This window comes from Aaosphaeria arxii (assembly GCF_010015735.1).
Source record: "Aaosphaeria arxii CBS 175.79 unplaced genomic scaffold BU24scaffold_1, whole genome shotgun sequence".
NCBI classification, from domain to species: Eukaryota; Fungi; Ascomycota; class Dothideomycetes; order Pleosporales; genus Aaosphaeria; species Aaosphaeria arxii.
Window position 1 is genome coordinate 4,525,893 of NW_022983474.1, and position 12,751 is coordinate 4,538,643.

The following is a 12,751-nucleotide window of genomic DNA, read 5'->3' on the forward strand; positions in this document are numbered from 1 at the left end:
AAACTTGATATGATCTTCTTTGACACGTGAGATCGTGAAGTATTCACGTATGGTGTTACAAGCATTACTCTAGATCGGTCAAGAATGCCAGCATTGTAATCTGTGCATGCTAAGTGATTGAGTAGACAAGCAATGGAGTTTGTCAATAGCCAATTGGGCTACGAATGCAGTGTTCTTTACAGTAAATAATTATACATCAAGGGTATCAAGACATTGAGAGGAGTGTAGCCTAACCTGAACTCCAGAACATCGACCTACCGGCAACCCATCAGCTTTGGATCGCTTTCACCAATTTTCCTAGATACTCTTCTTTTCGTTCTCGAAAGATACTCGCATGCGTATCATCCGTAATCTTCAACGTGGCATTGTCCCCAATCCTCTTTGCGACCATTTCCCCATGGTGCGTCGGGACATTCTCATCCAGCGTCCCATGCCATATCTGCACCTTCAAATCCTTCCTGATCTCCTCGATCCGAAACCCAAAATCACTATTCAGTAGCCTGAAGTCCTGGGAGAAGCCACCCATACCCTGGCTGAAAGCCTCGGCGGCAGTCCGCAACATCACCCACCTCTGATCGAGATCGCCGAAGAAAGCAGCGTCCTTCGGATGCATGCTCGCCTTGCTCTTCTCGAAGCCCTGCCGCATCAGCTCCATCCTCTCGGTCTCGGGCAAATCGAGTCGCGCTCCCGGTTCGCGGCTGAACCACCAACGGCACAGGCCGGGGAACATACGTTGCCCGAACGTCCACCCCAGATAGTTCATGAATTTCATTCCCCTGTAGCCCATATCAGGTGGTCCGAGACCGCATACCACGCCAACTGCGCGTAGGTTGTCTGCGGGAAGCGCTCGCGCACATGCGAGTGCATATGGACCGCCGCCCGAGACTCCCAGGACTCCGTATCGTGTGAGCTTGAGATGGTCGGCGAGGACTCCCGTATCCTTTGCATGGCTGAGAAGTGTACGGTCCGGGTGTGGTGAGCTCCAGCCGAAGCTGGGACGGTCGATGGCGATGATGCGGGCGCCTACTTTTGAGGCCGCATGGTGTAGGGACGAAGCTTCTATGCGGGATCCCGGAAATCCGTGGTGGTAGATGATAGCCGCTCCGGCCGGTGAGCCGTATTCTGCGTATGCAAGTTTCCGCCCATCGGGTAAGGTCAATGTAGATGAGGTTGTGGTGTCGAGGGGATACCGACAATCGTCGGGGCCATATGACGATGACATTGGCTGCTACTATGTTCGGTCGTTTGGGATGTTAGCGGAATCCTGGATAAGTAACGCAATGGGAATGTCCACCAAATATTATGTAGAGACTATGGTAGAAGAATAATCGTGGAGGCAGAGCCGTTGCGTCCTCGCAACGGTAGTCGGACCTCTCAGGCCTCCGACTTCTTCCTTCGGATTTTGCTCAGCCTTGCAGTCACGCCCACGAGTAATTTGTGGGTCTTCCCATGATTGCCATATGAGCTGGAGAAAGAGGTCATGGGTATCGTTAGTGCTTACAGTAGTAGTCACAACATTCCATTGCATGTTGAACAGGAAATCTTACGAGCCACGATCGCTTTTGAGCACATTGGGCTGACGTCAATTCCATCCTTTGGGGGAATGGACGTTCACAGCTATGACTCACATCATAGATCTGATTCCATGGCGACTCTAGAATCATGCAATAATTAGAGTACCGTAGTATTGATATCAATGTCTTGAGTTCAACCCTGTTTAGAGTTAGTATTGATCAGAAGATTGAGAAACAGGGTTCAAGTCAATCGAAAAATATAGGAAAACAAACTCAGTCATTCGGAAGTAGCCATATTGCCTGCAGGTCAAAACATTCAATTATATGTATTAGCTCTCCTTTTGAGAATCTCTCCCCGAGCCGCATTCGCTCATTAGGCGACAGAGTCGTGAAATAAACATCAAACGTGTGCACATCAAAACCAACACTGAACAGTAATACAGGCTAGCCAAAGTGAGAATTTATACCGCACAAGCCCCCAACACCTAGCCAAAGTTGTGCCCTATTCGCCTAGATTCGCGCCAGGGGTATACATCATTACTGACGCTGACATAGTCCTAGCGCAATGGGACTGCAGACATTACAAGGTCGAGAAAGGCTTCAACTAAGCAGCGATTTGTCTCTCGTCCTCTCGGCCACGGGTCTCGGTACCAATGGTAGATGGCGCATCTACATCTTCCTCGTCCTCGTAACCATTGCCTTGGTGCTCGGAAGCCGGAATCCAGAGGCCTGATTCTCTGCTATCCAGAGGCGCGTCCTGGTGCGAGAGATCAACACCTTCTCCCTGGCGACGAGCGGCATTGCGGCGACGCTGAGAGAGTGTGCGAGAACGAGTAGAAAGCTTGGATGAGACAGCAGCGTTCTGCTGCACCCAGTTTGTAAGAGCGTCCTCGCAGTCTTGAATGATACTAGGTAAAAAGGGTTAGTCATGCTGATGGTTAAATCTTCGGGTAGAACGGTACGTACGCTTTGCTGGCTTCGTAACCATCATATGCATTTCTGGTCTCACCAGGAGTAACTGGGGTGTCGTCAATCAGCTCCAGGAGATGCTTGCCAAAGCCCGCAATGATAGCCAATTTCTCGCAATGCTCACGCAGAGCGTCGAATTGATAAGTGAATGCGGCCTTGAGCTTCTCTCGGGTGATGTTGGATAGCTGGGCTTCGGCAACAAGCGACTCGGCCTCGGCACGCACAAGTTCTTGCTCGAGGACCACAATCTTTGGGGAGTTGGGCTCCTTGTACTTCAATTGCGCAATTTGATCGGTGATCTTCTGCTTGCCTGTCCCACAATGAGTGTCTGCTGTACATTCGTACGAAGTTGATACACTTACGATCACGGCTAGGCTGAACAGAGGCTTCAATGTTGCGAATACTCTTGATCGTGACACGATACTGGTCGTAACGATCCACAAACTGATCCTCTAGCTCACCAATCTCGTAAATCAAGACACCGAGCTTGTCGGTGACATCGGATACGTCATCGTCGCATGCTTCGCCCCAAATGGACAATTGTTGCTAGAAGCCATCAGAATCGGAGCGACAATGGGATAGATTTTGGTTATAGAGGAACACAATACTTACAGCAACCTCCATTCGTTCTCTGCTAACTAGTTCCATACTGCGCATGACATTCTTCTCCATCTTGACCAACTGCGAGAGCTTCTTGGCAAGGTCGGGGCCAAAGGCACCTGCGGCATTGCGGCGGAATGTGTGACCTAGTTGTGGTACTCCTGTCAGCTTGTGACACTGTAAATTGGAGGATAAAGCGGCCCATAGTAATTTCGAATGTAAATATTGGGTTGATCCAGATATCCGGGATCTCCGCGGATTGCCATTCCCAAATGCGGGGGACTGATTAGGCAAACAGTCGTCCTTTCGCCTTCAAACTTGGTGTGGACAAGACTGAAAAATGAACTGACCGAAATTTCCCTTGCCGAAGAAGCGTCCAGTCTTCGTCGACGACGACGGAGGGGGTGGATTCTGAATTTGCGACGCCGTAGGGGCGCGCGATTGTCTCCTACATCATGACGGTTAGGAATCAATATCAACAACTCGAGAGACTGGCTCGTGGCTCACATAGAGTATGTGCGATGCATTTTGGCAGCGTTGAATGGCGAGATATTACGGTGAAGGGAGGCTTGAGCTGCAGAGTGCGTGGTTGTAGTGTGTATATGTGTATGTGTGCGAGGCGGAGTGGAGAGGGAAGATCGACGTTTTGTTTGCGTAGGGGGAAGACAGAAGGACGACAATGACGTAGCTTCAGGGTGCCAAGCTTACCCGGGCGATCGTCGACTCCACCGAACACCGCAAATCGATATCTCTGATCTCAAGCTACTGCAACTTTATGCTCATTATTGCATACTTCATGACTTTTGGTCGATCACAATTTTCATTAACTACTTATTCTCGTAGTTCCATTGTGTCTAACCTTCTTCATCCGAGCTTCTTCCCAATTCAATACTGGCGGGCTACATTCAGGTTTCGTGCTCCCTTTACGACAGCACCCTGGCCTCGATTGAGTGAGGAGAAAGCAAGGCCTAGTCTAGAGTCTGGGGCACGGCTTTGACCCCGGTCTGTCCTGGTTTGCCAGCTTTGACGTTCCCGTCCACATTCTCAAAGACCCATCGAACATTCATCATCACGTGTGATCCATTGATACCCGAGATCTCCGTGGAAGGATGCAGGGCAGAGAAAGATATGGACCCTAGCCAGGATACAGCCTCACAACGATTCTAAAGCGGTCCTAGACGTCTCGATGCGCAGTCCCTAACAACCGCTATCAATGATTCGGATCATAGGCTGTGGTAAGTAATGCTTCATTGAAACAATGGGTATCATTGGCGCCAGTAGGTAAAGTGTTTTTGTTTTCCAACACATGATGATCCGTCTATCTTATTGGTAATTCGTTGGCGAACACACTGAGGAAGCTCCCGGCTTCCCCTAGACCTGTACTTGGGCGCTGTGCTGCCCAAAGAATCAACCAGTCTCCTTCTCTAGGGGAACGTTTGTGATGAGCAGCAAAGCCAAAGAATGCGGTTATGGCTGCAGCAGAGAAGCCCATCAATATATTTACCATAAGGGCCGAAGGAAGAGACGAAGAAGAGCCCCTTACTACCATTGATCTATCCTGAATTATTGTCCCAGGTCTGAATATTGTAGAGAGAACTGGGAAATTATTCAAGATCTCACGTGTGATAGATCTAGTTGTGTAGACAAGCCCAGACTGCGCCTGGATTTTCCATGGCAGACTGGGTTGCTGTCGCTGTTGAGGAAGATTCGTTGTTGGCCATGCGTCGGAAACCTTTACTTCTTCATTGCCTATCAGCCGCTCCCTGAGGCGAGTGACATAATCATGAATGCGTGGGAATCTAGTGACGACTGCCTCTTTCAGCCAAGCTTGAGGGACCGAAGGATACAGCATCAGAGCAAGGTAGCCAAAGGTGAGGCAATCAAGACTGGAAGGCTTTCCGTTTCCAAGGAGATATTCCTTGTTGCCTAATAGCTCCGACAATGGCTCTAGGAGCTCATTCGACAGTGCGTCGAGTTTGAAACGGGCGGCATATATAGGAGAACTCAGTAAGCCCCCAATGCCCTTTGCACGGCCCATATTGAGTATGCTGTTTTGTGTCGTGCGACCCTCTCCTGGTATTCCTGCGGCTCGCTTTCGTGATTCGAAATCATTGCCCAACCCAATGCTATCATCTTTGTTATCAGGCAATTGTACGTCAAGGCTGCTGAGGCCTAAATGCCCAGTACGTATCCTTGCTTGGTCGCGTCGCGTCGGAGGAATAGTGTAATTCAGATACCATGGGAGAATCGCGGTATACGAGGATGTGGTGATTGCGCTGTAATTCTCCGCTGAGACGTAGAGGGATAGATCGATGAGGGGGGTGGCAGTAGATTCGAGGAACGAAGCGAAACTAGAAACTGTGTAAGTACTGAGCAGTGCATCATACGAGGCGATACCTACGCAAGTTTATTATTATGTTGCTTCTGATTTAGATCAATGTCAAGATCATAGCTTCCCAGCGTTCTTTTTCGCAGGTATAAGACAATGCTTGCGAAGCCAGCCGTTCTGGAAGAGCCATCCATGAGGAGAGGAAATTTCCCTAAGCAAGTGAGAATGTGTAATTGAGGATAGTAATGTCTCGGGTACCTTTGGGACTGAGAGCAGTGTCATGGTTGGCGACAAGTCTCCAATCTTCTCGTGGAACAGTGGAATTGAGGTAGCCAACGGCAGCAATACACTCGGCGTCAATTGATGGTAACCCAAATGCAGGGCCCCAGACATGTAGCTCTAGGGCCATGTTCGATCGGAGGTAGTTTCGCTGTGCTCAAGGGGCGCACTTGTGTAGTAATTATAATAAGTTGTATTTCATGATACTTGAAGATCAGACATAACCACTGAATTCCAGCGCTAATCCGAGAAAGTTTAATGCACAGTTCGCGATCACATGATCACGCTCTCCATTCGCAAATGGCTCTTTACGTCTGACATCAACATCGAAAGCAACTATAGACTTCCAATCCGTCATTAAAATATCAAACCATTGGGGAAAGCAGTGATTATTGGGCCATGGCGCCACTAAGAAGGTACTTGCGCATTACGAAACATTCCGTCCTCGAGGTGCGAATATACCTGGATCGACCATCTGACGCAGAGAGCTGGCTTTTAAAGCGCGACAATCCAGCTCTTCCACGCATCATAGAAGCCATTCGTCCTTATGTGTTACCCAAGTTGCGAGAGGAGAACGAAAGAGTCAGAGGAAAGGGCTCAAAGACCAAGAAAAAGGGCGTCAAGGATGTTGTAATCGAAGGTAAGTCTGTTGCATGTAGTTGCACGGGATGAAGCAACTTGGGGTATGATTGGCATAGAAACATTTCCCGCCGCCCTTACAATACACTGCTGACAACATGCCATAGATGATTTCGAAGTTTCAATATTTCTGACTGACCTATCCTCACGACACTCCGTGTTGACCAAGCAGAAAATGTTCAAGGATAGACCCCGTATTCAAAGCAATTCAGGAAAGCTTACAGGGTGGCTCAAGCCAGGAACGAGCGACCAGCCTGTTGTCATCAATGATAGCACGGATCCTGTCATCGTTAGGGAGGAAGAAGATGACAGCGTAATCAACTTGGATGATATTCCCGAAGCCAACACTTCTAATCCGGGCTCAAGGACGCGCAGAGGAAGGGAGATTCCTTCCGATGTACCTGACGAAGCTGACGACGCGTACAATTCCGATACATCCGAGCCAGTGCTCGACGATAAGAAGAAGCTGGGCATGAAAACATCCTACGATGGATTCAGCATCTATGGCCGTATCTTATGTTTAGTGGTAAAGCGCAAAGGTCCAAGGAATACAGCAGGGACAGTTCCCCCGGCATCAAACCAACAGATGATGGAGAATTGGGTGTCCACGCAAGCTGCGGCCGAGCAGGTTGATGACGACGACAACGCATAGCCTGGTTGGGGATGAAGCAGAGTTTGAATAATGAGCAAGCTCACAATCGTCCTATCATGAGACATGATAACTCAAATTCTCGAACACCAACTTGTATGGTCTTGGGTGTCGCACACCGCACATTCATATAAACTCGGACGATTCGCTGTCATTGAAAGGGACAATGCCTGCAATATCATGTTGAGAAATACATGATTCGTAATGTCATGGGTCTGGGTTCTGATTTATTGGACCGCACTTTGTGTTCCAATAGCACACAGTTTTCGACTGTCGATGCTACACACTGTACGCCACCCCACAGATATGTCTGTGTTTAGAAATTCAGGTTGCCTCATGCAAGACACACCTCTGCGGGGCCAACGATCCGGTGAATCACCCCACAACATGCGGTTCGAGTGGGCACATACATGGGTTTAGAGACTGTTTCCGATGCCCTAGTAGCGTTAGATAGCACGGTCGCAGATGTGCTCATGCTGGTTCGATAAACACCTGGGACACGAACAATATCGTTACGTACCAGAATGTTCTTAACAACAATGGGTCCATAGTGTAGCGGAATTGTTCAATGTCGCGATACCTTATGTAGAACACGGCCTGGGGCACCTCGGCACGCTGAAGATTGTAATCAATCTAAAATGAATTCATAACTCATCTTGTAAATGCCATGGTATACAAGGAAACTACGTATCTGCCCGATGGTAGTTAAAATGATGACGTGCTGGATGATCGACAATGAATCAGCTGCTTTGAAATCCTGCTATGCCATGCTCTCAAGTAGTTCTCCGGAAGGATGTTTGTACCAACCCTTCTCGGTGTTCTCGATGGCTTATAGTCACCCACCGACAGAGTCATGATCATGCGCCAACACTACATCCACATTTGGTAATCCTATAGACCACCACGGATGAGGTATGTTGATTGCGGACACTGACAAGCCATGACTTATCTGATATGTCCAGACCCCCGCAATAACGAAGGGAAACTTGTTCTTAATTCTCACGTGAGCTTATAGCTGCGACTAGAGGACTTCGGATTCAAGCTCTCGCTACGAAGGTTCCTGATCTTTGCGATGCCATCCACATATCTGCGCAAACTCTATTTAAATTGCTCGAGCGAGCCAAAGTTAAAGCCAACAGTGCAAGGCAAGACAAAGGAGTAGCTGATTTCGTCAGGCCTCAGCGAAGAAACAGCAGAAAGAGGGTTCGTCACCAGAACGAATCGAACCAGACCGGGAGAGCAGATCCACAAAGACAATTGTTCTTCATTTCTACTCCATTTAAATCCATTGGAGGTGCCAAATTAAAACATCATCTGGCAACTTATACTCGAGCTCCGTGGCAAGTCCCTATAGAAGCTCCGCATAATCTTGCTAACATTTCCCACCCCAGGCAAGCTATTGTAAGTATACCTTAAGATTTTTGGTATAGACAAGTTCTCACTCATGACTAGTATATAGCTTATGGAACTTCAAGAGATAATGGGCCCAGTCAAACTCCAAATGCTTGTACAGTGTCGCCATCTTCTGCCTCCAGAGCAGCAAGACAGAAGCTTGGCTGCTACAGGCATTGTGGGAAATCCGAAGAGCTGTGCAATGTTATTATTTGATTCTTTTTTTTCCTCTTAATAAATTCTTTACATCCACTTTGATTTCCATTCGTGGACATGATCAAAGTATATTGTGCCTGTTTAAATATATTAAAACTAACAGTATCAATTTTACACAACGCAAAGAATTACGTCCACAAGGAACAACTTGATAGGTAGAATTTATGAATTATATATTAAAGCACTACTATATCTCGTACTAGGAAAGAACATCATATAGGAAACTGCTAGTTGTACGTTGTAATCTTTTATTATTTTCAAATGATATACCTAGTCCCTGACTGGAACGATATGACCCCTTTCAGGTACCTATCGATGGCAGAGAGAGAACATGTCGCTCCCCAAAACCAAAGAATAAATATCATAGAAAATAAGCCATACTAGTACCGCAATACTGCTCAAGTCTTGTGCTGGTCATTTTGGAGACGATTGAAAGTTCGCAATTACTCCGTACAATATGGTATACTGAGTTACACAGAATCACAGGACTGTCAATGCATTAGCCGTACATCATACAACAACACGACTACTCCACCACCCCGCAACGCTATACTAGAAATATGATGTGTATTGTAAATCTGTGGATCCATTCTCGTACTCCTCTATCGATCCATCTCTAATGCGATTCCAAGCGCCCAGATAAGGACCATTGCTCTGCCTTTCCCTAAGAGGGAATCGTATAATGCCTCTGATCGAACACTCCACCACCTCACATCACATCACACCACCCCATCCGATGTATGTACTGCGCTCGTTTCAGATACGACAGGCCGCTGTGCCAATGACATATATCTCACCCTCTCCCCCTTTCGGGCAACTTCTAGCGAGTACCCGGTTACCGAACTACCCTGGCCTTACAGCAATACTTGTACAACGCGCTGCATTGGGAAATCCTGCTCCGCCTGGGCCAAGCGTTCGGTTGTTGCGGAGGAAGATGAGGAGGGGAGGGGGTGGGAGTCTTGACACCTCGTGATGTATCATGTATCGGATGGGACGGGTGCCTGCGGCAAGGTATGGGTGCGATATGTACGTAGTATTGTATTGAATGCACTGGAGGACTAGATAGACAAGACAAGCGAGGCGCGTCGTACCTTGTTGAAGTCAACTAGGCAAAGGGTGTACGCTTTAGGCCGTTTCTTCCAAGAATATTGGCAGGCACCATTCGGATTTGTCTGTTGATGATGGCGAGGTACGGCGCCATCCAACAAGGCTGAGGAGGCATAGCAACAGTCACAGCAACCGCCAGGCAACAGGCAAGAGGCAACCGGGGGATTAAGCGGACTGGGTGCCTGCATTCGATAGTGATACTGATCTACATGTATGCACACATGTACGTACGTGTGCTGGATATTTGTCAGTCAACCAAAGTAGGCAATGTTGACATTCGGCTGTTATCTTCCTCCGCTTGCTTCCAGCTGAAAGTATAGCCTTGGAGTGTACTCCGTATCTAGGTATACTGTTTAGTAGATTGATGGTTCGAATGTGGGATAATCAGAGTTGTAGTGGACTGCGTATGTTGTTGGTGGGGGCGGATAGGCTATTCTTGGGGATGTGTGCATGCACCGTATAGTACGAGTTGCAGCAAAAAGGCCCCCCTTGTCTGTTCCGTTGTTTATCGGATGTTGTTTCTTTGTTGCTGTGGCTGCTGACTGCCACACCCATCGACACAGTTACAGTACACCCACACCCATACGCACGCACGTACGCACGCACGTACGCAGCCCACGAAGGATTCCACGTGGAAAACGACCGGGGGTTGAAGCAATCTCACAAATGTCCAATACATCCTCGGATATGCCGGAGTCATGCAAAGTACAGCAAGTTGGCAATTGAATCTTGTGTCACTGCCTTGATGTTCCGCCCAAAAAAGAAAGCAATCAATCAATCATGGTTGATGAACCAAGCTATCTTCTTTCATCTCTTTAATGACTGCCGGCAATCGCGATGAGATGGATGAGACGGTGACATGGTCAAATGATGGAATCCCGAGCGTGGCGGGCTTGTCAGGGACCCTGATCACCACCACGGTCGTTGTCGTCATGGTCTTTCTTTGTCTTCTTGGTCGGAGAGGGGAAAACAAGCCGTATCCTGTTTCGATCGGTTACCTTTCCTTTCATCGAGGCCCCCCAGTTGGTCGTCATCCCGCAGAACGCATGTCTCAGCCCACCAGGTACAAGACGTATGTACGGGACTGTAGTCTGATAGTGTGGGTGTTATAAAAATACATGATCGAAAGGGAAGAGGGGGAGAAAGAAAAAAAGCCCCGAGACCGGGGCGAGTTTGGAGGATTCGCCAGCTGCGAGCAATCCATCATGGCGTCCGGACTCGCCGGGGGTGGCTCTATTGTGGCGTTCACCTCGTGGTTCGATTCTTGTAGCTTTGGTTGGTTTTGGGTTCGAGCGCAAGCCACACAGGAACAGGAACAGGACAGGACAGGAACAGAACAGACAAGACAGGACAGGACAGAACAGGGCTAATTCGGCCATTCGCCATTCGCTGTCGTCGCTGTTCGAGCAAAAAAGCTTGGTGGGTGGGCCGGATGTCATGGCCCAACGATTTCTCTCTCCATCTCACTAGAGTGGTCAGGCTGGAGTGGATGATGGTGGAACCGCACACTTGCGCGTACCTGCAGAAGTCGGTCGGCTACCTTGCCTGCTTCTGCTGATGTTGACGCTAGTACATGCGAACCAGACGGTTCAGCTCTTAGAGCAACGAGCTTGAATCGATTGATTACTTAACAGTTAACTATGGTGTACCGTAATCACCAAGTTGGGGACTGGGCTGAACTGGACTGTGACACAGCGTACAGTACATGCAGTAGTGGTGATGGTTATCGCCGTCTTCGCCGCCATCGAGAAAGAGGGGAAAGGAAAGAGAGGGCGTGCGAGATCGAGAATCGGTGGCTGGTCCAGGGCCTGGATCGAGATGCATATACGAAAGTGTATGCGAACAATGAGGTACAATATGGAGGCTGTCAGATAAACTTTTCGAAACACAAGGCATACGTTCGCATCTTGCGCGGCAATTGCTGTGATTGTATTCCGTACTCGTAGCTGTTGCTGTGCTGTGTCCTTAAGGTACGGAGTACTAGATCATGCATCCATCCACGATGGCGCAGGTATTGCACCACACCCATTACTCAAGCGTGCGCATACCCTCTCTCTTCCTTTATTGTGGTTACTCGTATGTAGATGGTATACTTTCGCGAATGCTGGGCAATACGGCGAGCAGACTCTTGGAAGAGGGGAAAGTAGGGTCAGCAGAGCTCAAGACGAGACGAACCATGCCGCGACGGTCGAATGTATGCAGCATCGTGCAGGTGCACAAGAGTATTGGCAGTATATGCGATGCGAACCTGCGATCCTGCAGCTTGTCGCGACGCGAGATGTTGTATCAAGGTGATACAAACTGTATCGATCATGGAGTGAATGATATGGCTGTAGTTAACTCTAGCACGAGGCTTGTAAAGAGTCATTCCGATCCTGCAGGTCCATGTCCTACGGCACGAACACCCTCGTACGGTAATAATCCCCTACTAAGCAGGGCAAGGCAAGACAAAGGCGCCTGCTACGATGCACCTACTTGCTGCTTGTGTGCCCAGTTCTCCGCATTGTTTCCGGACACCCGGGTCTCACACTCAGAATGACTGTATCGGTAATTACTGGTAAGGTTCGAAACAAAAGCAAATTATTCGACGCCTGGCGCTGTGTGTCGCAAGAACTGAGAGTGACGTTTCCATTATTTCCTGCCCGGACATTGGCCCGTGAGGTCCCCGCCCCGTGCAGCGCAATGCAGTGCAGTGTGATATCTGCGACGCAGGAAAATTTTCCAGGAAAGAAGAAGGCTGATCTGGAAAAGAAGAAAAAGAAGCGTACCAGATATTGACGATGATCTGGCTGCATCTCGTCGTAGTATTGCCGAATAGGGGAATCCAGACCAGGAAGCCCCTCGTAACGGCTTTGTTCGGCCAATTTGTCCTCCGCACAAAATCAATTACAATATCAAGTTAATCAATTGACTGACAAGTTTGGGTGGTCGGTGGTTACACGACCTGGCAGACCTCGTTCATCGCATGCGCTTCGATTGATCATCATGGCTATGTATGCATTGGGCGCGCCGATAGTACTGTGTAAAAGAGACACGGAATCATACAGCAACAGTGCA

General features: G+C 48.6%; 4 protein-coding genes across 4 annotated transcripts; 1 reads left to right on the top strand and 3 right to left on the bottom strand.

The window, feature by feature from the left end:
• Positions 1-54: 54 nt before the first annotated feature.
• Positions 55-1,513, bottom strand: BU24DRAFT_417652 (alpha/beta-hydrolase). The gene has a single exon (XM_033526775.1). The coding sequence runs from the start codon at positions 1,220-1,222 to the stop codon at positions 269-271; it is 954 nt and encodes a 317-aa protein (XP_033390347.1). The 5' UTR covers positions 1,223-1,513; the 3' UTR covers positions 55-268.
• A 265-nt stretch (positions 1,514-1,778) lies between these two features.
• BU24DRAFT_35410 (uncharacterized protein) lies at positions 1,779-3,738 on the bottom strand. The gene is made up of 6 exons (XM_033523806.1): positions 3,591-3,738; positions 3,434-3,531; positions 3,096-3,229; positions 2,846-3,029; positions 2,481-2,793; positions 1,779-2,422 (listed from the first exon to the last, which is right to left on the bottom strand). Exons 1-6 carry the CDS (start codon positions 3,608-3,610, stop codon positions 2,119-2,121), a joined length of 1,053 nt encoding a protein of 350 aa, XP_033390348.1. The 5' UTR covers positions 3,611-3,738; the 3' UTR covers positions 1,779-2,118.
• A 346-nt stretch (positions 3,739-4,084) lies between these two features.
• Positions 4,085-5,821, bottom strand: BU24DRAFT_470965 (uncharacterized protein; the record flags this gene model as incomplete). The annotated part of the gene is made up of 3 exons (XM_033532674.1): positions 4,085-5,434; positions 5,485-5,623; positions 5,680-5,821. The coding sequence occupies 3 exons, from the start codon at positions 5,819-5,821 to the stop codon at positions 4,402-4,404; spliced, it is 1,314 nt and encodes a 437-aa protein (XP_033390349.1). The 3' UTR covers positions 4,085-4,401.
• Positions 5,822-6,090: 269 nt separating this feature from the next.
• On the top strand, positions 6,091-6,982 carry BU24DRAFT_404937 (uncharacterized protein; the record flags this gene model as incomplete). The annotated part of the gene is made up of 2 exons (XM_033525672.1): positions 6,091-6,331; positions 6,438-6,982. 2 exons carry the CDS (start codon positions 6,091-6,093, stop codon positions 6,980-6,982), a joined length of 786 nt encoding a protein of 261 aa, XP_033390350.1.
• Between the last annotated feature and the right edge of the window lie 5,769 nt (positions 6,983-12,751).

Bases quoted from the DNA above. Each gene is read 5' to 3' on its own strand.
- BU24DRAFT_35410 (XM_033523806.1), bottom strand. From the start codon at position 3,610: ATGCATCGCACATACTCTAT. The intron at 3,230-3,433 runs GTCAGTTCATTT...TACCACAACTAG, and splicing joins CTTCGGCAAGGGAAATTTCG to GTCACACATTCCGCCGCAAT. The intron at 2,794-2,845 runs GTAAGTGTATCA...ATTGTGGGACAG, and splicing joins TGTTCAGCCTAGCCGTGATC to GCAAGCAGAAGATCACCGAT.
- BU24DRAFT_417652 (XM_033526775.1), bottom strand. From the start codon at position 1,222: ATGTCATCGTCATATGGCCCCGACGATTGTCGGTATCCCCTCGACACC.